This window comes from Colius striatus, chromosome 1, assembly GCF_028858725.1.
Source record: "Colius striatus isolate bColStr4 chromosome 1, bColStr4.1.hap1, whole genome shotgun sequence".
Classification (NCBI taxonomy): Eukaryota; Metazoa; Chordata; class Aves; order Coliiformes; family Coliidae; genus Colius; species Colius striatus.
The window spans coordinates 190,896,339-190,922,523 of NC_084759.1; the positions used below are offsets into that span (position 1 = coordinate 190,896,339).

The 26,185-nt window shown below is 42.1% G+C and overlaps 1 protein-coding gene across 2 annotated transcripts in view; it reads left to right on the forward strand.

Annotated features, from left to right (window-relative positions):
* Nucleotides 1-26,185, forward strand: part of CELSR1 (cadherin EGF LAG seven-pass G-type receptor 1) — a 171,454-nt gene that overhangs the window by 50,438 nt on the left and 94,831 nt on the right. For both annotated transcript variants that reach the window (XM_062018502.1, XM_062018495.1), the window contains exon 2: nucleotides 18,324-18,962. In XM_062018502.1, coding sequence (XP_061874486.1) covers nucleotides 18,324-18,962 — 639 coding nt within the window. The remainder of the gene's footprint in view (nucleotides 1-18,323; nucleotides 18,963-26,185) is intronic.

Genomic DNA, 26,185 nt, shown 5'->3' on the forward strand with positions numbered 1-26,185 from the left:
GCTGCAGCACTTAATGTGGTGTCAAAGACTCCACATTAATAGGATTACTCTCTTGTCAGATGGAAGCTGAAGATAGTCATCCCAGATGTGCATGCCTGTGTTGAAGGCATGATTATTTTATTGGTGTCAGTTCTTGGCCTTTTATCAAAGGGACTCTCACACACATCACATTTCAGCTCCTTGCTCTCAGCTCTCCAAGGAGGAAGAATACACTTAAACAATTTCCAGCTAGTAAGCTGACATTTCTCATTTTTCTTCCTTCGGGGCAGTAGTGTCAAGAACTGGCTCCAGAGTTTGTCAGGTACAAGGAGGATGGAAGAAGGTTTTTCATGTTTGAGGACGATAGATGAGAACAGAGCTGCCATGCCACAGCAGGAGGGTTACAGCACAGCAGGAGGGTTACAACACGAGGTAGCCATTGAAGCCTTTTGAGTGGCTGGGATTTTGCTTGAGGTAAAAGATCGTGTCTTCTCTCTGCTGACTGTGGAGTGTATCAGCTCCAGAAACGGCAAAATGTTGTGTTACTTTTGGTGGGCATCATTTTAAAAGACCCATTATTGGTAAAATGCAGCTTAAAACCTGAAAGTGTTCCCAGGTGGCTTGAGAAGAGACTTTAGTGAGGATTTGGAAGTAGTGCAAATGTTCACTTTTAAAAAAAAATCATCTATGATTTCACTTTTATCCAAATAGATTAACTGGGAAGTCTGGTATTTCTGGGTTAATTTACATGAACCACTTAGTATCTTTTTGTAACTAAGGTATCAAGAAAAGAATCATAGAATCACAGAATCCTCTTTGCCTGGTGTGAAAAAACAAGCAAGTTTATATTATGCTGTGATCTCTTCCTGATGTCCAGCTTTGGTTTCCTTTTACGGCTGCTCTTGGTTTCATCCCATTTATTCAGTCCTATAATGTTCCACCTCCTTATTCTTCTGCATTATCATATGGGTTTTTGTTAGCAGTGTCTGACCTACCCCTCCGCCTCTATCTATTCTTTCTCTCCCCTGCAGGTCCAAGAATCATTGTTCTGTTTAGTGATGTTGCCTAGGTCACAAATTGCATCATTTATTAACCTTTTTACAATAGCTCACTTCTTTCCCATACTTTCCACATTGTGTGTGTACATTAATGTAGCTGTCACCAAGTGCTTATATTTCACTCTTTTCATTAGTATTTTGACTTTTGAGAGTCTATTTAAGCCATAAAAAGTGCCAACAGAGAGTTGGATTTGCAGAGTCACATATTCAGCCATTGCCCTGGGCTTGCAGAAAACTCAGATGACTTAGACCCAAGAGGTATGTCTGTGTTAGGAAGATGTTTAAATCCCACGGGGCTGTCAGCAGCAGAGGCAAACAGCCACCATCAGCATACAGTGTGTGGCTTGGCTTTGTGCAATGCCTATTGCAGTGTACAATTGAGAAGTGAGAATACATATTTAGGAAGTAAGAAAAATCAGTGATTTTTCTTTTCTTTTATGCTATATGCTGGAGCCAGTGATGAGACCTCTGAGCCAAGTGCCTCCCCTAGTTTTTTCCACTTATCTTGAAGCTCTTCTGAATTGTCAGCTGTGAACACAGGGAGGTTAGCACCCTCTTTGCTTAAGACCATTTAATCTTAGTGCTAACCTTTCATTGCAGGAAGCACCCGTGAGCCCTGCCAATGCAGGGCCCTTTCTGAGGCATCCCTGCATCCTTTGGCTGCTATGCCATGTCTTTGCTGACCTGCAGCAGGTACCACAGCAATCTTGGGACTTCCCCTTGGCTTTTCTAGTCTCACATTTCTAACATGATCCTATTAAGTATTGCTTTGCTTGCTGCTCATCTCATTAGATTTCATTTGAAAATACCAACTCTGAAAATGTCCCTGTATTCCTAAGGGGATCTTCCCTCTGTATGTTTATTACATTAATCCCATCCTAACTCCTAGGAGGCAACATCACATCACATTCAGACCACAGATTTGGCTCTTCAACATGAAGCTACCAGACACTGTCACTTTGTCTGTCCATCTCCTGAGTTTGTCTAATTTTTTCTTCTTGAATATGAGTTTGGAGATTTTGGGGCACGTGTGAGAGCTGCAGCTCAGTCAGTCTGAGCAATCCCTAGGCTCACATAGTAAATTGTCCACAAACATATGTCCTGGGACATGTATAACTGGGACTGTTTAGTCTATATAAGGGGACACTGCAGAGGGATCTCATTAATATTTACAAATATCTAAATAGTGGACATCAGGAGGTTGGGGCATCACTTTTTTCTGTTGTATCTAGTAACAGGACAAGGGATAATGGGATGAAGCTGGAACACAAAAAGTTTTTTACTGTGAGGGTGATGGAGTAGTGGAACAGGCTGCCCAGAGGGGTTGTGGAGTCTCCTTCCTTGGAGGTCTGCCTGGATGCGTTCCTGTGTGACCTGATCTAGGTGGACCTGCTTTGGTGGGAGGTGGTTTGGATTAGATGATCTCTAAAGGTCCCTTCCAACCCTACTATTCTATGATTCTATGACCACAAATCCTTTTCTGAAGAGATACCTCTGCTCTGTTGCTGTTATCTTTCTTTATGTTAGCAGCCTGCCGAGACCCAGGGCAAGATGTACACAAGCAGAACTGACATCTTTCAGTTGAGAAGAGAGATGAGTAAGTTTGTCAGGCTCACTGATGGTAAGAGGCGGCCAAAAGACAAAGCCAACAGTCAGCCATGTACATTTACATCTATGTTTGCCATTGGGACCCTTCCTTACCCACATTAGCATGGGAAGAAGGCATCTGTGTCTGAGCCTGCTCTTACCTACTGTCACAGGCAGACAGTTTTTCTCAGAAAAGAGAAATTTATAGTGAGAATAGGAGGGAGGACTTTATGGCTATTCTCAGAGGTGCAGGAGGGGACAGATACATAATGAAACATAGGGGAAATAGTATATTTGGAGGTGGAGCTCTACCATGTTGGCAGCGTAGAGAATAAGTGGCAATGTATTGGGAGTAAAGGCATTTCCACAGTGGTGTGGAAATCTCTGTGCACCATGCCTGCATCAGAACATGAGTTCCCCGACACAGTTCCAGGGCTTATGAGGATCCTGAGTGCCACCGTGCTGCTGTGTTGAGGACTAAGTTTGCTTTTGTTGGTGTGCCAGTTCTACTTTCTTTCCATCTTCATTGAGTTCTTGCAGTTCCTAGTTTTCTTCTTTTCAAGCTCTGCAGGTCTCTCAGCATCTCCTGCATCAGAGGAGTCTGCTGCAGGCAAGAGCTAACAGGACCTGAGCCCACACTGGTAATACTGAACAAAACATAATATGTAGTTACCCTTGAACAATTAATTTTGATGTCTGCATTCATGGTTTTCCCCTGTTTGTGGTTCTCTGCTCCACTTCTTTACTGACTGTTGACAATTTGCACTTGAAATAGTTGTCTTTATTATTAGTAGGTGTTTTGTGACAATTTGGGATGACAAACTGGGCCTTGTTCACCTCCTGAGACATGCATCTGCCTCCTTGCCCTGCTTTGCAAATCTAGCAGCTGAGTAGATGGGGATTAGCCTCTCTAGACAGGGCTTTCAGAAGCAGACTTTGATTAAAGGTGCAGGATGGAGCTCGGTGATCACCTCTGATTACTGGTGCAAATGCTTTAAGAAGAGAAATTAGAGCAATGGTGTATTAAGAGGTGGGTTCTCAGGTCTTAATATCTCAAGCAGTTCAGTCCTTTTTAAAGTGATTTGGCCAGATTCTGCCTTCTGGTACCTGTGTGCAAATCTAGAGTAACTCCAGGATACCAAAGATGTTGCAAAGCAGACAAGTCTTTGGGTAGGACTGTTTTGAGTTCTGTGCTGCTGAATGCATTACTCTCTACTCAGTGAGGAGAGAGGGAAGCACTAGATTTATTTTACAGTGACAAGTGGTAATAGAGAACTATTCTGTGTGTCATACACGTACAACTTGATTGTCACATTATTTCATACTACATTACTCAGCTTCTGCTGTTAACTTGGGATTACTGTTTGGTGTTTTCCAGGAGAGTATGATTATTCAGATCCTACGACTTACATAACATTGCACAGCATGCACCAAGTGAGATCAGTACTTTTAAAGTAATTATAGAAACATCATTATTTGATTGGCAAGTTAAAACAGTTGTGAGAGGGAGATACAAGATGCCCTCAGAGACCTAAGGAGCTGCCTGTATTTCCATGGTGTCCAAAGCATCCTGTGCTTCCCAGATGACTCCCTCAGTAAAATGCAGCAGATCACAGACATTAAATGACGCTGTACATTAGCAAACTGCAATATCCTATCTGTTGGCTTTGAGTAGTGTCTGCGTACGAGTCATAGACCTGTACAAAAAACCCCAAAATTCTGGTTATGAGAGTGGATGTAAAGAAAAAAAGGGTGTATTAGGTAGGCAATATTAAAGTGTTTCCTCTTTTGCATGCTGATTTAGCTTTAACCACCTGTTACAGCATTTTCTGAAGCCTCAGGTTACCGCTGTAGAAACAACATGCAGGAGATGTCTTGAGCCAACTGAGAAAGCAAGTCAAGAGAGGTCATTTTACAGAGCTTGAGCTGCTTTAAAAAGGACGGGAGCCTGGTGTCACAGGACAATTTCCTGTTGAAAAGAGTGTCTTTCAAAGACAAATGTGAAAGGATTTAGCTGTTAAACATGAAGCCAGCAGCAGTCCTGGAGTGAGAACATGGAGCTGGATTTCCGTAAGAGAAGACTGTGAAATGCCTTTGCAAACAGGTCTCTGAAAAAGAGTCAAAGACAAGTTAGTAATCTTTTTCAGAGCTAGGGTGGGTTTTTTTGAGCTTGAGCATTCTTTGAAAATTTACAACTTTTAAAAAAATTAATTATACAGCTGTCCATCCCCAAATTTTTCTGGGTTTTTTCCTTTTAATTATACATCCGTCAGTAATTAGATGGGGATTTTAAAAATGAAACTGAAGCAGAAGATACATTGGCAACTGGAGAAGCACTTTTAAATTTTACTGTAATGAAATTAGAGTAAGTTAGAGGTCATGAAGGCTTGTCTGGCTGAACACAATCCATTTCACAGGCTTAATGCCTATGAACAGTCCCCTCCTAAAATGCACTGTTGGGAGTTTGCTTCTGCTTTGCTGCTCAGCATAGTTCACCCATGTGAACTGTCCTGCTCCACCTCCACTTCCTTCTAGCTCCAAAGGCAGCAGTTTGTTTTGACTGGGAAGGTAGAAACCAAAAAAAAAAGAGGAGCAAAAGTCAGCTTTTCTAGGACAATTCTCTGCCCTTCTGAGGGCATTGGAGGAAGAGTCGCATCCACCTCTTGTTAGTAACCATGGGAGTCTGCTGTAGGGGGGACAGCCTGAGCTGGAGGTTAAGACCAGGGACTCTATACCATCTTCACCAGTACAGGGTTTTGAGTTATATATCTACATCAAAAATATATATATGAGTTGGCAGAAATTATCATTCTCAATGAAAGTTTCACTGGAATGGATATATTTCTGTTAATGTATATTGGTTTCAGTGACATGACATTGGAGGATTTCTGGTAGAAATGCTTTTTCTCCATATGATGTTTTCTGCAGACATTGCACCCAGCTGTTGTGATACTTCCATGTGCATCTTGCTCTGTGTTTCTTTGACATGAGGAGTGACATCTGTGTGATGAAGTGTGGAGCTGGGTCAGGTGGCAGCTGGGTGACAGTGCACTGCCCCCAGCCCTCCTGCCCTTGCCGCCGCTGACCCAGGGCATCCCGAAGCCTGCTCCCTTCCCGGCACACATTAGCAAAATTTTGCTGTCCTTTCCCCTGACATTGTTGGCTCACGCTGAGTTCCCACTGTCTGCGCTGCTCAAGCACCCCAGCAGCCTTATAAACCTCTCTTGATTTGAGTTGCAGCTGCTTTGCCTTTCTTCCCATCACCAGCTGTCATGTCCTGAGAGAAATACTTATTTCCATTCAAATACTGAAGCCCTGCGTCCCTTCCCCAAGAGTCTACCTGTGAGATGTTCATGGAAATCAATGATTCAAGCAGCCAGTGCTGTGAGGTCCTGCAGCTGTAGACCACCATGGGCAGGATTTGGCTCTCTTAGCAACACACCTCAGATATCAGCAGATTTCTTGCAGGCTGGGAAGCAGAGAGGGATTTCTGATATGCCCTGTGGAGAGAAGGAGTGAATCTCCTTGTGCAGGATCTTCCCAAGGGTTGTTAACCCAGTGCAGGGACTACAGGTGTTAGAACTGGGTGCCCTGTCAGCTTTTAGGAAGCTCTTTCATGAAGATGCTTAGCAGTAGCCAAGTACAGAAATATCAACCTAAATCTAAACAAGGCTAAAGAGGTTTTTGAAAACTGAAGAAATTGTAGAAAATATCTAAACCACACTTTTGTTCTGAGACCTCTGTCACTGGATTGAGACCATGCCATAAGCCTAATTTTATCAGTGAAGAGAGAGAATAAGTAGCTGCACTCAAGGGCACTGTCCAAAGAGACAATGTCCTGTCTATACAGATGGCCTCAGAGCTCAGGTGGTGAAAAAGTGTGCTCTGGTCACTGAAACAGCAAATCCTTTCTACTAATTAAACTGCAGCAATTATCTGAGTTCTTGGGAAATGACTCCACAATATGAAGCATCCTGCAGGAATTCAGATACGCTCTTTGCAGACAGAATCCTGATTCACAGACAGCAACTTTTCACAGTGTGGATAGGACAAAATTGTTTTAAAGTATTTTTGTAAAATGAAATCAATGTTTCTACTCACACAGGCATAATATTTATCCCATATTGCATGCACACAAATGCCTGGCACAGATGATTGGTATGTTTCATGAAAAGGTTACAGGATCTCTTTAATGCACAGTAAAAACCTGCCCTTCTGTCTCAGTGGTTTCTCAGGAAGATGCACAGTCTTGGAGTTGTACCAACGTACAGTCTAGGGAGCTTGGACTGAAGGCTTTACATCCAACAGTCCTAAATGTTTAGGCTCTGCTCCTATCAGTGGGACTGTATGAGTGAGGATGCCTAGAATGAGGATTTTCATCTTTTCTCTGCATGATTTAGATGTTAAGGCTCAGCATTAACAATGCCAATTCTTGAGGATATTCTGCATAGGCTTTTACATTTTTTTTTCCATAAATTACAACTAAAACAAGAACAATAATGCCATTAGAGATACTAGCAATCTACTGCTACTAGAATGAAGGAGAGACTTTATAGAAAACAGGAACAAACTTGAGAAAACTTAGTGTACAAAGAAACTTAATTCCATAGATAGTTTATTCCTTGGGAGTCAAAAAGTGCCGCTTTCATGGCACTATTAATGTCACTGTATGTCCAGCTTTCACTGGATGAGTCCTCTTTTCCACCTGGAAATTGTGCTTTGGTTGAAAGAGAGGGCTTTGCTACTGGATATTAGGGTGTCCACATGCCTACTGGGTGTTGGCAGTCTCCTGTACCAAGTCTCTGCTTGCTCTTGGATACCTTGAGCTCACCAAATACCACTTCTCTGGCTTGTCTGCAGCCTTGGAAGAATAGGAAGAGAAAGACACAGCTCTTGGCCAGAAACATGTAACTGCTGGTCAGAGCCTAGCCTGGCATGCTCCTGGTGATGCCCTACTAATGCTGTGGCAAGATTCACAATGTTTTGAGAGCACAAGTGTTTTCCTCTGTGACTCAGTATAGTAAATCCCTTTAAATAAAATGTTTCACTTATGGAAATTATTGGGTAGCATTACATTAGTCCTAGAATGCAAAATATCTGTTTTGCTCAAGATCTGTGTCTGGCAGGAAATCTTATCTTACACTTAAAGAAGTGATTCATGTAATTACAACTCCATTTCTACAGCTCAGCTGAAAAGAAATCATTAGATAGGCATTTGAGATTACAGTATCATTTCTGAAGATCAGTGTAGTTTCTGTGTTTCACCAGTGGCTCCAAGTCACTGATGTTACCCACTTTCACCTGTCACAACTTGACCTGCCCTTTCTCTGCATCGGCTTCCCAAGACGACGTACAGCGATAGGAGTCAAGCTCTTGCATTCTCCTGATTTTGTCTGTGGGAATGCTTTTCTCTTTGAGAAAGTTTTGGAGAGAAAAATACCCACTGTAGGTTCAGGAGTATAGAAACAGGAAACAAGCGCTTTGTCCTTTTTGATTCATGTCCAGCATGCTAGTTTTAACGGCAAGGATCCAAGAATAATCTTCTCAGTTGACCATGTGGGGCCAAAACCACGATGATCTCATTGCCGGTGGCGGTGACACGTAGCTGGTTAGCTAATCAAAGGGGACTTTGTTGTTGTTGTTGTTTTTGCATTGCATTTTTAAAAGATTGTATGAGTTGCCTATCAACAGAGAACCTGGACAAAGTACATAGCATTTTTACTATAAATATTGCCAAAGCACGGTAAGTCTCAAAACTACGGAAGTTTGGTAAGGTGCTTTTGCCTGTTTATTTTCTCTTTCTGTTCTTATTTCTTTGTTTTAATTACATCATGCACGCAAATATTATTTATTTAAATTTCTTACTTGCTTAAATTTATTTCCTCAAGCTTCTTATTTGCTTATTTGCTTCTTATTCTGCTTAACTCAGCAGACCTCAGTTAAAAGATTAGCAAAACTGGTCAGCTGAAAATTCTAGCAAGGAAAAAGAAAACCTCTTCTCTTTGAAACCAAAAATAGGAGAAAACATGTTAATTTATTAAAGAAAAAATTTGCATTCTGAGGATTTCTAATGGCGTCAAGCTAATTGAAAGTATAAATTCTTCAAACTGTGCGAGATGAGTGTATTTTGTGTTAGATCCTGGCAGATGGACCTTCATGCTCTCCATTGCCCCTCTTGATTTTGATCTCTACTTCTTCATAAACTCATAAAAATTGAACCTCAGAGAGAAAGAGAGAAAGGAAAGAAGTATAAAGGCTCTAAAACGTTCGCTTTAGGACATGTATGCTACAGATGGGACATCTGTGTCCCCCATCACTGCTCCATCAACAAATTTGATGTGAACTCAAGCAGCATGAGAACGTTATCCTGCTTATGTGGATCTCTCCTGTTTGAGGATGTTCAAATCTCCTGAGGCAGAAGGAGGAGTAGCTGAACCAACCTTTTCTATGCCCAGTGTATATGGAGTCTGACACGTAGCTGTTACTTGCTCGTCCTTCCCTGGAAAAATAGCCCTCTGATTTTTCCTTGTATTAATATACAAATAATCTTAGGACTGAAACTACAGAAAATTGAAATGAAATACACGTATGCCTCTCTTAGTTTCTTACCATAGCTGAATTTTTCTCGTGGTTTTTTCTGTTTCAGGGAGCTAGGCAAGTTTCTGCATTGCTCAGTATATCAATAACTCTTTCAGTTGATATGCAATTGTTTTGAATCCTTGTCTGTAAACAGAAATGATGTCAGAAAAACATGACCATCATCTTTTCTCGGTGTTCCCTCCTTTGTTTTCCAGTCAAGATAGCAAAACTGAAATCGGTGCAGCAGGAAGCATCCCCGTGGTCTAAGTGCGGGTCGCAGCAAGGAGCAGAGCGTATCTCCAGGCAAAGGGAACGTGGGAATATAGAGACATTTAGAAAAATAAACCTGAGAGATTTCAATTTACTGATACTGTTTTGAAATAATTCCTTTGAGGTTACTAATACGCAGTACGGGTGCAAACACTGAGGCAGAGAAGCTATTTTCTTACCACTGCTTCCAGTTTTAAAACTCTGAGGCCCCTACCCCAACTCTTCCCACCTGCCTTGCCATCCCCAGAGTAGCTTTTACCCACTCTTCCTTTGAAACTGCAAAAACAGAGATTTGGGCGGAGCCCCAGTTTGCCTGTGGAAGTTCTTGCTTTAATCAGACCGAGTGAGTAAAAATGATTGCAGGGGGATACATGGCTTTAAGGAGAATGGAGGCTTTTGTGAGGAGCCATTGGTTGCTCCCCAGGCAGCACAGACGGGTACCCTGAGCAGGGACTCTCTTTTGAAGTGGGGTTAGTGATGTAAGAGCATGTCTCAGGATAAACACACTGCTGTTATCTTACTCTGTACAAAATACATCATTTACTTGAAGACCATGACCAGAATGGAGATTAATGCTAGAGCATCCTGTAACTGCAGTTCAGTTTGTCTGGTGTTTTCATGGATCTTTAAGAAACCGGTTTTGACTCCTGTATACAACTAGTTTCAACTGGGAAGGTAGAGATGCCCATGAATATTCCTTTGGCCATGGGGTGAGTGAGTGGCTGGACTTCCCATGCCTGATCTTTGTCCCCACCAGCATCTGCCCCTGCCCAGCAGTGCCCCATCCAAGCCAGTGCGGCCACTGCTGTGCTGCACCGTAAGACATGGCTGCAGACTGCACGAGCCTCTGCAAAGCTGCCTTTTAGCTATGGACAGTTAGCTATGCATTTAATTAGAAGCAAAATGTAAATGTTATTAAAACTCTCTCCCTTTAAAGTTCAGAGAGGCTTAAAAATTATTGCAGTACTTAGGCAGTAGTTTTGTTTATATATGAAATGAGATCAAGCTTTATAGGAGGTGGCAGAGCCCCCAGCAAGTCAATCTGTGAGTCTTATCTGGTGCAGGGATCTTGGAGTGAGGTTTTTCATCTGAACAGGTCCGATGACTGCTGCAAGATGCAGTTTCCATGGACATTAGCATGATGTGGAAACCCTTCTTCATCTGGAGTTTAAAAGCTAAGTCGAGACTTACATGTCAGCCACAGAGCAATGACATGGTGGGGTCTTAAGCTGTGCCCCCCACCAAGGGCTAGGGTGGCCAGGAGCTGGGCAGGGGAGCACCGCTGGTGATGGCAGGCAGGGAGATGGCCAGAGCCAGGGAAGTCTTGCTGGTCCTTGCTAACAAGGAAAAACATCTCAGGTACAGAAAGATGTGCAGAGCCCGAGAAGGAAAATAGTTTTGCATTGCAGCTAGCAGGAATATCACCTCATCAGTAAAATGCTCTGGCAGGAGCTGGTTATTACCATGCTCATGCTATCTTCCTACATATGATACTTCCCTCTAAGTATCCCTCATCCTTTCTACTTGTGCTTTCTGCTCAGAACAAGAATTTGTTTCCTTGCCTGCCTCCTCGTTGACAATCTGCCCCTGCCAGCTTCCCCTACCTGCATCTCACCCCACAGCAGTTATAACCAGGTACCTGAAAAGCAGGAAGCAATGCTGTGGGCAGGTGTTCAGGGAAGTTAGGTGTATTTTCAGCCTCACTGCAGCCAGAATTCAAGAGTGCTTATTCCTGTCAGCAGATCCAGCTTGCTTTACTTCTCACCCTCTGGAAATGTTCCCCCAGACTAATGTTATCAACCCAATTAACATTTCAAAATTCTCAGCTTGCAGGTGCTGGTTTCAGTGAAGCTAATGGCAGTCTTGTACAATGTTGAGCAATCCGGTTGGCATTTATTTGTTCTTAATCCCCTGTTCAAGCTGCAAACCAAAGTATCTTTTTTTTTCTTTTCAGTATTGTGTACAAAGTAAATAATCCTGAACAGCACAGGCTACATTAAAAATAATTAGGCCAAAAGTAGTTTGTATTTTTTTCTCATATACGTCAGGAATTTTCAGTTTCTTTATACACAGCTTCTCCTCCCATAGCTTGGGGATTTGTAGCAGTCTGATTTAGCTATCACTGCTATAGCTGCTGCCAAGGGGACAGTGGAGTGAGAGCTGCCATAAGTTGTAAGCCTCAAGTCTGACAGCTTACCTTCCTCATGTGCCCTCATGGCCAAAAAGGCCAATGGCATCCTGGCATGCATCAAGAAGAGTGTGGCCAGCAGGTCAAAGGAGGTTCTTCTCCCCCTCTACTCTGCCCTGATGAGGCAACATCCGGAGTCTTGTGTCCAGTTCTGGGCTCCTCAGCTCAAGAGGGACAGGGAAGTGCTGGAGAGAGTCCAGCACAGGGCCACCAAGATGATCAGGGAATGGAACATCTTTCATATGAGGAAAGGCTGTGGGAACTGGGGCTGTTTAGTCTGGAGAAGAGGAGATTGAGGGGAGATCTTATTAACATTTATAAATATCTAAAGGGTGGGTGTCAGGAGGTTGGGACACCCGTTTTTTCTATAGTAGCTAGCAACAGGACAAGGGGTAATGGGATGAAGCTGAAACACAAAAAGTTCCACTTAAATATAAGAAAAAACTATTTTACTATGAGGGTGAGGGAGCCCTGGCACAGGCTGCCCAGAGGGGTTGTGGAGTCTCCTTCCTTGGAGGTCTTCAAGACCCACCTGGACATGTTCCTATGTGACCTGATCTAGGTGAACCTGCTTCTGCAGGGGATATTGGACTAGATGAGCTCTAAAGGTCCCTTCCAACCCCTACCATTCTATGATTCTATGAGTTAGATATCCATCGATGTCAGTATGAACGGATTACTCATCTTGCAAAAACAAGTATGAGAAAGTTTGACTTAAAATGTTTTTAAGAATGTCTGCAGCTTGTGAGCACTGGAGGAGGCTTCACCTGATAGAGTCTGGATAGACGTGTTGGGATCCTTTTGTTGAAGCAACACACCATTTACAAGTGGGAATGTGGCTCACACTGCCATGGGGCACAAGGTGAGACCATTGTCTCTGGTAGTCTTCCAGCCTTGGACTAATTAATCCCAGATAACTTTTCTTCCCCCTAGAGACATGTGGAAATTCACAATTATGCCTATTTTCATTTTCCTTTCTCGTAATGTTTTTTGCTGGCTTGGCAAAGCATCTTACTGAGGTTCCCACCGGCCTTTTTCTTTGCCTTTTTCTGTTTTACTACCTTCTTTCTTCTGTTTTTCTGCCTTTCTCTGTTTTAAATTATTTCAAGATATTTTGTCTACATCATAAGCTCCTGAACTTTTTCATAATGTAGAAAATAGTTTAAGGAATTTGTCTTATGACTGCTAATAGTCTTCTTATTTCTACTTATAGAACTGAAGCTTTTTAGGGCCTACAGCAATGGTTTGGAAGTGATGACACACTGGTATTTTATGTGTTTTAAATGTTTCCATGGTGGTGGAAGCACAGTGCAAGGAAAGGCCTCAGCCCTGCAAGACTTGCAGACTTTCTGAAGCAAACTGAAGCTTCAGGACCATGCATCTCACTTTTATGGACATCTGCTGATTTTTTACTGCTGTTTGCTCAACGGAAAACATAGTTTGGGTTCCAGCCCTACTCATGTAGCTGAATATTGCCTGCAAGTGGAAGCTGAGAGGAGACGCGATCACTCTCTGCAACTACCTGAAAGGGGGTTGTAGTGAGGTGGAGGTCGGTCTCTTCTCTCCAGTAATGAATAATAGGACAAGAGGAAATGGGCTCAAATTGCACAAGAGGAGGTTTAGATTGGACATTAGGAAGAACTTTTTCACTGAGAGGCTTGTTAAGTATTGGAACGGGCTGCCCAGGGAGGTGATGGAGTCACCATCCCTGGAGATACTGAAAAGACACATAGATGAGGTGCTGAGGGACATGGTTTAGTTTAGTGATGGGCTTGGCAGTGTGAGGTTAGTGGTTGGACTCAATGATCTTAAAGGTCTTTTAATGGTTCTATTCTATTCCAAAATGATTATATTCTAGTCAGTTTCCATTTCTGGGAGCTGGTGCTACTTACGGCTGCCCAAGCAATGGAGAGGATACTAAAAGTATGTCATCCTCAACACTACTTCAAGGTTCAGTACTGGACTAGGTGTGTATGACTTTTCATACGTAAAGACGTGGCTAGAAGCAGTGGGAGATGGAGGTTTGATCATTTCAAAGCATGTTACCAATCCATGGCAGCTACTCATAGACATGCTTGCATCGAGCTGGGAAGAGCAAGAGGGTATTTGAACCTATGCAGTGTGCTTATTCTATGTTTTGCTAGTCAAGGAGTTTTCATGTCAGCTGTAAACTGATCTGTTATTTCCAAATGCATTATAAAGTAGGATTAAAATAGATTTGGGTTGGGATATATATGAAAAAGAGCTCTGATGCTAAGGTATTTATATATATAATATTCAACTTTCATAATTAGCCTTTAACACTTTTGTATGTAATAAGCCTTAAAAATGTTAATTATTTTATTTCTGCCAACTTAAAAAATAAACAAAAGAACTTTTCTGGCCAGGTTGTGGTTGCCAAATATGCGTTTCAGTTAAACTTTGCTTTGTTTACGTTTCTAGATAATAAAATTCTTTGGTTTATAGGCTGCCAGAAGATAGAAAGCTGAGATTACAGTCTCAGATTTGATTAAGTTTGTCTTAAAGTAAAGGTAATAGTGAAACAACGACTATTTAATGAATTCTTAGTTATACATGTATATTAGAGAGGTTCAAGCTTTTGTCAGCCTTACTATCTTTTCTTTCTAATGCATCATAGTATTTGTCTGCTATTAAATCTTTTCATTAGTTTGATGGAGAATGAAGATGAGTAGTTCTGTTTTTAAGGAGCCTATTCAGCAATGACAATGACATGAAAGACAACAATCACTGCTTTCTGGAGATTTCTTTTGTAGAAAATATAACTAAAATAATATTTCCCAGTTGTAAATTCAGCATGCAGGGGCTGCATTTGTAATGAACCCCGCTTCTGCTATGCAGCCAGTTGGCCATCCAGAATCCTCTTTCTCCATTCACTGATATATGAGTTGCTAAGAGTCTCATATTTTAATCATACCACCTTGGTTTTGATAAATTTGGCTGCAACAGCTTTTGAAAGAACCTTTTATGATTTGTTTAGGATACTTATGTTGCCTTCATTACCCCCCAGTATCTCAGCATTTCATCATCTGCACCCACTACTTCACAGTGTACATGTAAGTGTCGTTATCCTCACTTTACAGAAGAAACTCGAGGACACAGTCACGAAAGCCATTGGTACAAGAGTTTTAGGAACCAAACCCACAAAAGGATTGGTCAGATGCTATGTTCCTTCTGGCCCATCCTCTGTTTCTCTTTCGTCAAGTGATCCTGGTGGCAGGGGCTGGGACTGCAAAGATCCAGGCTGTCTTTAGCAGGTTGCCTACGTGTCCCATCTGCCAGCATGGCTGGTGTTTTTAGAGCTCCTTCAGGAAGACTGCTGCATCCAGGCAGTTTTTTGCAGCCAAGCAGATGATGACTGTGAGAAGTTGTGACAGTGAAGCCTTGCATATGTGTACGTATTCATCTGTGCAAAGGTCTGCTCCAAAGAGGAAAGTGTAGCCAGAGTTTCTCTTGTGTAGCATCACTTTAAGGGTGTTTCACACCCCTGCCTGAAGCCATCTTGCATCTGCCAAAACATGACAGGAGCTTTTTATAGCTATATCATAGGACCTTTGAAAACTCTGATTGCTAGATTCAACAACTGAGCCTTTTTAGCAGAATAACAGATTGGTTATGTGTGTATATGGAATAACTGCATGTCAGACAGTCAAAGGCCAGAAAGTATTACCACTCCATAAAAAAGTACTTCCTAAAAATTTTTTCTGACATTTCTGGCAGCAAACATTAAAACTTTTATGGAGTATTTCACTTACGAGTTTAAAACCACACATATTACTGTGTACTTAAGGCTTAATTCAATTCCTTAGAGAGATGAGGACAAAATTTCCACTTTCTTTGTTGCACTTGTTCCAGACCTCAAAGCGAATGTTGTCTGTTGAAAGTAGAATAGATACTAATTTGGTCCCATAAACCCACAGATTGCTTCAACTTTCCACAAATTTCTGAATGAATAGATGATTGGATCCCATAATGCCGTGCTCAGCCTCGCTGGTGATATGAAAGAGGCGCTTGTCCAGCCGCCTGTGTAGCCATGCCACTCTTTTGTTGCCTGTAGTACACATGCTCAGCTCCTTTTTACTCACTTTTTATTTTAATGCTCTGCAACAGGGCTGCACAAAGCCAATCTGGCTTTTAAAACACAACTTCATTTTGCAGCTATATGTCTGTGGCCAGTTTTCTTTTGTGCTGTCTGCAGAACAAGGAGGCTGTGTGGTATCTGACACCAGGCTTTTTCCAGTGATTTATTAAGTGTGTCAGAATAGCTGTGTTGTGAATGCTGGGAAGCTCTTGCATATTGTGACAGTTGATATTGATTATGACAGTTTGTAGACTCTAGTGTGTTGTCAGACAGTGGATCGTATTTTTTTCTTCTTACTATACATACCATGGGCTATAGATCATGGTGTTTTCTTAAGAAAAGGACCCATTGTCCAGCGTTCTTGCTGGTATGAGGGAGCTTCTGTAGTGTATTGTGCAACAAATAGCAAAATAGTTCAGGCACCCTATGGGACAAGCAGGCAAATGTCAATTGCTTTAGGGAAAAGAAAAGAAAGTGAGTGGTTTGTTCTGCTTCTGGCCTTTCAAGGGAATGAGCCAGGCAGTTGACAGAAGTAGGTAAACTAGTCTGAGGGTGTCATTTATGAAAATACGGTGCATCCTGTACTGACTGCTGGCCAGAAGTCCAGAGGCTGCACAGGAAGGGGGAGGGCACAGTGAGGATTTTGGCTACCAATTATTTTTAAATGTTGCATTCAGTCGTGATGGAGGCTGAAACTACACGTTTCTCGAATGAGCCTGACGAAGGGCAGATAAAAATTTCTGCAAACTTGGGAGACAGTGAAAGCTGGCACTTGAGCTCTGGTGAGGGGCACATCAAACAGATCACCCTGCACAATGACCTCTTCTGACTGTTTGGTTTTAGCTAGGCAGTAGAAAAGTAGCACACTTAGGAGAAAAGATTTTTATGTTTGCCTAAAAGCTGCTTCAGTGTGGAAAAAAGTCAACAGCTGAGCTTTTACAGACAACCTGATCAGGAGGAGAGAGTTAAAAGCTGTTTGGTTTATTATGCTGCCATGATTTACTATATTACTAGAGGAAAAAATACATTTCTTTTTAAACAAAACAGTACTTGAGGTGTAGTGATGACAGTGAATAGTAAAGAAGCCATTCTGATTTTTACTGTTCTTGAAAGATCTTTTAAAAGAGACTGTAATGAGTCATAAACTTACACTTTGTGATAATGAATGATAGGAAAATGACCTTTAGCAACCTATGCTGTTAGAATTTTGATCTCACACTGAGTTTAATTGATACAAATGCAGCTTCTGCTGCAGTTTTAAGTTGATGTGGTTCAAAGTCCATTTCTGCACATACATTAGGGTGTAATTGAAATAAATGTAATAGCAAGTTACTTGTGAAACAATTATTTCTGGGATACTTTGAGCCAAGACTATGACACTGAGCTGGGACCTAGGGTAACTGGATTCAGTTCTTAACCTCACTGTGGGCCAGATATTGGCCACTCACACCAGTTCATCTTTCTCATTAAATTAACTCACCCCCATTTCTGCTTGTTTGTTTACACTGAGAGATCTTTGAGAAGGACCATTTCCTATCAGAAGCCAGCGTCAATCTCTCCTGAGATTTCTCGATGCTGCTATAATGCTAACCATATTTTCTGTAATGTGATCTGTAGTTTAGACCTTAATATTAGCAAGGAGGCAGAATCAAACTAAGTAGTTTGATTTCAGTGATGACACAATTTCCCATTCCATGCTCACATTGAATTTAGATTAATTGTAGCACTCACTGTGTCATAATTATTTTTCATAATGATAGAATGCTCTAGAATGTGTAAATTGACAGCCCTACTGTAAGTCTCGGGACATACTGAGATTTTACAGTGGCATCTGTCAGTTCAGTGTCAGGTATAAGTGCTACATTTATATATTTATGGGTGTTACTGCAGAATATCCACTGCATTGTCAGAGTTGCTTTAAAGGAAGAGTAAAATGGAAGGGTTTTTCAATGTCTGCTTTTCACTACAGGCTTATTTTATTAGACTTGTTTCTAATTTTGATAAAGAGTTTTGAAGACATTAGGTGCAAGGAGTGAAGAACTTTGGGTGTTCAAATGTGAACACTTGTTTCCTTAGATGACTTATCTAAAACTGGTCACAATTTTCTGTGCATAGTTCTGTCATCTTAAGCCTGAGACCACCCCTGGAGAAGACAATTTTGGTGTTGTGCTGTGAAAAGCAACACCTTGCCAGCACCAGTTGCGGACTAGCAGTGACTTATATGAGGATCCATTCATGGCCTCACTATTACGAGAGGCCTCTTCTCCTTGGTGTCCCTTGGCCATCCTGGGGCCTTCAGACTGTCTACTCACTAGTCCTTGCCCTTTGCTTGCTTGAGGTGTTTTGTATGTGTTCTGGGCTCTACAAGATGCCTGATCCTTTGAGTTGCAGTCCTCAAGAGATTTTATTATGTTTTCCAGAGTAAAAGCAACTCAAAGGATTGGTGGGTGCCCTGAAATGCCTCGCAGATCTGTTGCATTTCCAGGAGTCTGGGGAAGCCTCCTTGTCCATAGGTTGAAGCCTGCTCTCTGACACCACTCTTATCCTTCTCTCTTCCCTTCAGATGGGGTCCACAGCGTCACAGCAATCTGTACCCTGCGCGTCACCATCATCACGGACGATATGCTCACCAACAGCATCACAGTGCGGCTGGAGAACATGTCCCAGGAGAGGTTCCTTTCTCCCCTCCTGTCCCTGTTTGTGGAGGGAGTGGCAACAGTGCTCTCCACCGCCAAGGACGGCATCTTTGTTTTCAACATCCAAAATGACACAGATGTCAGCTCCAATATTCTGAATGTGACCTTCTCGGCTTTGCTTCCTGGTGGCATTCGAAACAAGTTCTTCCCCTCTGAGGACCTCCAGGAGCAGATCTACCTCAACAGGACCCTGCTGACAATGATTTCCACACAGAGGGTACTGCCCTTCGATGACAACATCTGCTTGCGCGAGCCCTGTGAGAACTACATGAAGTGTGTGTCCATCCTAAAATTTGACAGCTCGGCCCCATTCATCAGCTCCAACACTGTCCTCTTCCGCCCCATCCACCCCATCAACGGACTGCGGTGCCGGTGCCCCCCAGGCTTCACAGGCGACTACTGCGAGTCAGAGATTGACCTCTGCTACTCCAATCCTTGCGGGAGCAACGGGCTGTGTCGGAGCCGAGAAGGGGGCTACACTTGCGAATGCTACGAGGACTACACTGGTATGTGTTTAATCTTATCTTTGACCTGGGATTTATGTGTTAGACCATCAGCCAGACCAGCTCTGTGTCAAGCTGAAATTGCTGACATTCTTAGTCAAAGGGAGAAAAACTCCTGGTGCTGCCTTCTGGTCAGGAGAAGGCTTGTGAGTGTCACACATCACTTAGGGTAAGTTGCATATCTCTGCGCATGCACAGTGGTAGGAACCAGGTCTTGCTCCAGGTCGTGCAGGGAGGCCAGCAATTGCTGCAGCGATTGGCATTGTGTGCATTTCTACTCATAAGGCTTTATGCAAACCTCTTTCTTCCACCTAGAATGAAAAGGGTTTGACAAATCCCCTGGTTTGTGGTTTTGCGTGTTAACACCTTCCTGGGCCCTTAGCAGTCCCCTCATCCCAGGGTACAGTGGAGTGTGCAGTCTCCATAGGAGGTCATCAGCAAGTGCAGAGAATAAGGATGGTTCGCGGTCCAAAGAAACTGTGACAATACACATTTATGGGAAATACTGCAAGTCAGGTCCAGTTTGTAGATGTCCAGATAAACTCCAGAAGGATGTAGCTGCTTCCAGACCTGTCTCTAGCAGCCTGGTGAGGAACATACTTCACCTCGTCACGGACTTGACAGCTAATAAAGATCAAAGTGCTGCTTCTCAAATACTCTTCTGAGAAGTTATGAAAGAATATTAGTGGAATGTTTTCTGGTGCTTCAGTAAAAACAGTGGCATTACTTATGTATTTGAAACTGCACATGCATTTAAGCTTTCTGCTCTGATGTGCTGCTGGCTGTAATTTATGCTGATGGCTCAGCAGTGTCTGCTGTGACCCCTGCAAATGAAGGGTGAAGCAGAGAGGGCTGTTCCCAATGCTGCCTCTCACTACTGAAGTTATAAAAAATTGAAAACATAAATTATTTAAGTCTCCATGTAAAAAAATCTAGATAATGTGTATGCCTGCTGGACTGGATCCAGCCCTCTAGGTGAAAGGGTTTTCCTCCACCTTCTGTGGTTTTTGTCTCCGAGCTGTAATTAAAAATGTGATGGTGGAAAGAACAAGGAATCAGTGAGCAAAAATGTGGCAGCAGCATATGAACTGGGCTTTCCCCAGCAAGGGGGACAAGAGGTACCTTCTGATGTCAGAGCACAGCTTAGAGCAGCAGGACCTTCCTAAGGAGACGCAGACAAACTTTCTGCCTGACCGGTGAAACCCTGAATAGAGCTGTGAGATGGCTGGGATATTTGCTCTTTGCTGAGGAGTGATTTTCTTGCCAGGCCTCTCATAAATGACTTCCACAGTGAAATACATTATAAAGTCCATTATCCGTTACATACAGCTAATGCAAAATACGTGCAGCAGTGGACATGGCAAAATAGATTTTCTGACCACATGATTTCATGTAGTATGTTTATGTACTATTACGCGATAAATAGGAATAGTTAGAAGTAGCAAATTTCATTAAACAGAGATATGCATATAGAATTAATTAATCTGTGGTTTGGGTTTTGCAATGACATGCATTCCTACATGACATTTTGAGAGTCCTTTGCTGGAAATCTTCAAAAAAAAATGGCTAAATATACTTCAGAAATGAAAGAGAGTAATCTTATGTTAATAATTGATAGGCATGTTTAATTAACGCTGTAGACAGAACAGACATGCTACATATTAAGAGGAAAGGCATCATATTATTCATACACAAAGAAAGATTTGATCTGTAACTCTATTTTCAGTGCATAGTTTTTGAGTTAAAAATTAACTATCCTGCTGCTTGGGTATTAAAGTGATCAGAAGTTAAGAACTGAGCACTACTTACAGCCCTACCATCTTTAGGTTTCAGAATTAATTACACCTCAGTGAAACTCTGTATTCTTTGGAAGGACAGTTTGAGTCTTGATCACAGTGAGGTTGGCCAGGGAAAAACGCCCAGTCATGATAAAGAGGGCTCTCGAATCCCTTGTCCTGTAAATTGCTACAGATATTTTTGGCTATTTCTTTTCTTTTGCTGAATGAGTACAGTAGTAATTTAGTATCTACTTTGTGGTTGGTTTACATTACATTACTGTCTTTAGGCTTCACCTTGCATGACCATGTCTTTCCATCAAACTTGACACACTTGTCCATATATGGTGGTCGCTAGTTGGTTATTTTCATCCCTTTTACAGAACAAGGTGTATCAACAAAATATCTATTGCCTGAAATATTTTATGAAGATACATTATTGAATCTTGTCCCAATCTCCTTTAACAACTGTTACTTTAATTGTGAAGTTTGTCCTTTCTTTAAATGTGTGCAAGTTTAGTTTATTAATCATAATGCTGTGCTTTCCACTTGTATATAAATACTTATTGTTTACAATGATCCAGATTTTATATCTATTTAATATTTAAAGAGCATAGGTTGGTTTCAATAGCAGCAGTGTGTATTGGCTCACAAAATGCAGCAATCTTAAACTGGAACAAGCAGAGAATTGCTAAGGCTGAAAGCCAGGAGATTCTGGTATTACTGAAATGTTACCACAGTAGTAACTCAGTGTAGTAGTAACATATCAGTATGAGATACTTATGAATCTTTGAATTAATTGTAAAAGATGAAATATGAATGGTAATAGTCAATGAAATGCAGCCTGCTCCGGGAACTCTCCCATTTCCGTTTGCCAATTAAGAGCCTATGTAGAAAAATAATTACAAGAAAATTCTAAGATCTGTCATCTCTCTGGAGAGATAGGCTGCAACTTGATGAGAAATCACAACACAAGCATAACCCTGTACTGAATCTGTCCACCTGGTCACCTGTTAAAAATATAGCGTTTATTTCCTCTAGAAGATAATTATGCCCTATCTTAATCGGATGGAATTTCCCGTTGTTTTTCCACCCTGCTTTGAAGCTCTCCATTTGTTTTGATGTAATTGTTAGCCATTTACACATGATGAAAGTTTCTCTGTCTTCAGGAGTCTTCTGTTACGGGCACAAGGGTAAATTGAGCTTCTACAAGATATTTCTGTAACCTGATTACTGGCTAGTTTGGGGTGATTTGGAATTAGCTTCATTTCCTGTGATGTAAAGAGGGGAGTGAAGAAGGACATATATTTTTAATCATGTGTTTTTCAGAATAGCAACCCCTTTAATTTCTCTTCATTATATAAAAATTAGTGTAAAGAAGTAAACAATGTACACACTAATAGTTGTGCCCTTGATGTCAGGGACTTATGTGCATGGCTAAAGGGCTAAAGGATGTAATTTAAGTTAAGCAAACAATTTTAATGAACTTGAACACTGTGTAATTTTTACAGCTTTATTTCATGAATCACAGAATGGTGGGGGTTGGAGGGACCTCTAGAGATCATCCAGTCCAACCCCTTGCTAAAGCAAATTCACCTCAATCAGGTCACACAGAAACGCATCCAGACTGGTTTGGAAACTTCCAGAAAAGGAGACTTCACAACCTCCCTGGGCAGCCTGTGCCAGGGCTCCCTCACCTGAACAGGAAAGAAGTTTCTCCTCATGTTCAAGTGGAACTTCGTGTGTTCTGGCTTGTCCCTGTTACTCCTTGTCCTGACACTGAGCATTACAGGAAAAAGACTCACCTCATCCTCTCAGCATCTGCTCTTTAGGTGTTTGTAACTGTTGTTGAGGTCCCCCCTCAGCCTTCTCCAGACTAAACAGCCCTAGGTCTCACAGCCTTTCCTTTTCAGAGAGATGTTCCAGTCCCCTCATCATCGTGGTAGCCATCCACAATACCCTCTCCACAAGTTCCCCATCTCTCTTGAACTGGAGAATCCAGAACTGGACTTAATACTCCAGATGTGGCCTCACCAGGCAGAGTAGAGGGGGAGGAGAACCCCTTGTGACCTGCTGGCCACACTCTTCTTGAGGCATCCCAGGTTGCCATTGGCCTTCTTGGCCACGAGGGCACATTGCTGACTCATGTTTAATTTGTTATCAACCACCACTCCCAGGTCTCTCTCTGCAGAGCTGCTCCCCAGCAGGTCACCCCCAGCCTGTACTGGTGCATGGAGTTGTTCCTCCCAAGGTGTAGGACTCTGCACTTGTCCTTGTTGAACCTGTATCTTCAGGCACTGCAGAAGTAGCTGAGATGAGCTGTAAGTCAAGGCTTGGACAGAGGTGGAATTATCTGTACTCCCCAGGAGCAAACCCCTGAAGAGCAGATGTGTCATGTCATCCACCCTGGTTTTGGAGACATCATTGCTACAGCAGGTCCTGAATGAGCTGTATGTCCAGCCCTATCCTGGTGCCTCCTGTAGATCAGACCACTGTGGCCATAATTCACTACCTTTTTGAGTGTGAATTCCCACAATTCCTGCCCTGCCATAAGTGAGTGCCTCCTGCCATTGCTGGGTTCCACTGCAGCTCTTGCTGCAGTTCAGTACCCACAGTCCTTCTGCTCAGTGGCTGCTGTGACCCTCCTCTATGGTCATGCTCCCAAAAAGTAAAATGTAATTGACACAGAACAAAATAACTCCAATGGGATCTTTTTTTTTTAAATCCCCTGAAATAAGGAAGAAATTTAATGTTCCCACAGTTCTCCTTAGCACATGACGTGTTCTCTGCCTCCTTTGCTACATTAGCCCTAGCATGGAGCAATTTCTAGGGGGAAATATCATCAGAGAATTTCTCATCTCCTCTGCATCTCTCCTTGAATTTCACTTCAGAAAGGGTAGAAATCTTAAGTGGTTGTAAATCTTCTAGTAATCAAATACAGCAATTAGAGTTCTTTTATGTGTTATACCTTTTTCTTCCTAATTTATTTTTGTGATACCATATTGACATGAAGAATCCTGACATCTAAAGTGGCCACTGTGAATTCTGACTTTGTTTCATGAGAAAGTAATTTTAGCTGTTTTCACAGCGTTGTGCCTGAAAGTCCCTATTCATATTGTTTAGTAAATTCTCAGCATTTGGCTCTTGCAAACATATTGCAGTAAAAGTAAATGTGAAGATTTACTTATGCGTTATCTTTACATATATCCATTCTTCAGTTAGCTGTTTCCCAGCTCGACCTGATACTAGATTCTCATTTTTCAGGCCAGGGAGATTTATTTGGGAGAATTTCAGCTTTCAAGTAGAGAAATCTGGCAGCCAGGGTAGCCATAATTAGTGCTTTATCTTGGGCAAGAGGGTCTGAAATTCCACTCTCAGTTACACTTCTGCATCTCCACTGGAGCGGTGGGATCACAGGTGTGTAACAGCCAAATCCTGTATGGCAAATCTTAGTTTGATTCCTTTAGGCTCCTTACTGCATGTTTAACTCCTTGTTTAGCGTATGAAAGGCTGTAGTTTTGTGATAGCAAGCCTGAAAAAAGATTATCCTCACAGGATTGTGGGGCTTTGCCAGCACTTTCAAACAGTTTTGAGCAGGATTGTCTTTAATACAAAACACCAGGTAAGAAATTCAGTTGTTTCCAAGCACTTTCATAAATGTAGGGACATTGCCCAAGGTACCAGGCCACCTTCTTGGGTTGTCTCTCTGATACCTCATTCAAATGTTAAGGCAATGCAGTGAAGGTACTAAAATGTTTAATGTCATTGCTGCCTTAACAGTGTCCCTTAGTCCAAGTCTTCACAGTTATGCTACTGGATTCCAGGCACATTTATACATACCAAAGAAATGCAAACAGCCTAGGCAAGGTCTAATACTATAAAAATAGTATATCCAGTTTCAAAAGTTTAAATATAATTACAGTTATTAAGATACTGGGTGCTTGGTACTCTTTTTAGAAGTTAAAAGCTGTGTATGTTCCCATTATTAAGTTTTTCTGATGATTTTGAATGCAGGAAAAGTCGAGAAAGAGTGCTGACTATCAGCCTTCTAGTAATTGTTTCTCAGTGCCTTAGAGGAGGATACCTGGTTGCCTTTCCTTGCAGTTTTGGTGTGGCAATGCCATGAGAAAGCTATGTGGCGTGGTTGCACCCCAGTGAAGGTCTGTATGATGTAGAAGGTCTAGAATTTTTCTTCTTTTTCAACAATGCTATGCCATGCCATTTTTTTTTATGTTTGCAGTGAAACTAGGTCCTAATAACTGCAACACAATTCCCCTTTGATTGCTGTGGATCTGTCCCTCTCTGCAGCCAAGATAACTTTTTCACATCTGACAGATAAATGGTCATTTGTTTGTAAGATCCTTCCTTACAATTAGTACTCCTTAGTTTTGTTCTCTGCATAGATATCCCAGCACAGTCATTTCCATCAGTCTTCAACTTTCTCTGTCTCATAAGCATGAAATTTTTGTGAGGAAAGCTCTCTTCTGCCTTTATTGAATAAACAGACATCTCTGCTGATGTAAACATGTCAAGCTGTGTCCTTCTGGTTGGCAACAGTTGCGTACAGACAGGTATCTCTTTTTCCTCCCAGCCTGTGACCCCTTCAAGCCCCCAGGTACTTGCAGCACTTGAGTGGCTGGTGAGGCTCCCATAAGCAGTGCTTTGGACGCAGAGCATAACTCCTCTGAATGTTTTGCAGAACATGGCTGGTGCAAAAGCTGGAAAAAACTATCATTTTCTCTTTTTATGATCTTCACCACTCAGCTATGTACTGTGAGACACAGCGTCTCATAAATCTTACTCTCAGAGCTTTGAAGTTTCCCCGTATGACCACTGCATTTATTCATCCCAAAAGCAATGAACCTCAGATGTTGTCCCATGAGCTGACTTAATATCTAAACATATAAGGAAACCATTCAGCCTATTCTTTGCAATTAGCCACGGATAATAAGTCTTCCATTGGCTATTGGGCAGTGCCTCCTGCATTTGAGGAGCACAGCAGTGAACTGGGATATTTGCTTTCCTTTCTCTCCTTTTAGTGCAATGTCCCTTTTGTGTCAGGAATTCCTTAAAATAAGTTTTGGATATTCAGATTAAGAGGTATCACCTGGCAAAATTATTGCTTTTGGGTCTACAGAGATCTATGACTTCAGATTATTACAAGCTGTACCTGTGCAAAACACTTTTTATCTAAGGATCACAATGGACTCTCCAAGGAGGCCTCTGAGACACCCCTTTGAGGAAGAAAGTGCTGTCCCCTTCACAAAAGAGGTGATAAGCTGAAGTACAGCATCTTCATCTCTTCCAAGTCACTTAAAAGCAGGCAGTTTGAATTCCAGAGAGGCTAGGCAGCCCATCTGGGCCATTGCTGGGCCGCCCCATGGCTGGAAACCAGGGGGACTTCCCCATGAAAGACATTTCTTTCCTGACACAGACTCTCCTCAGAAGCCT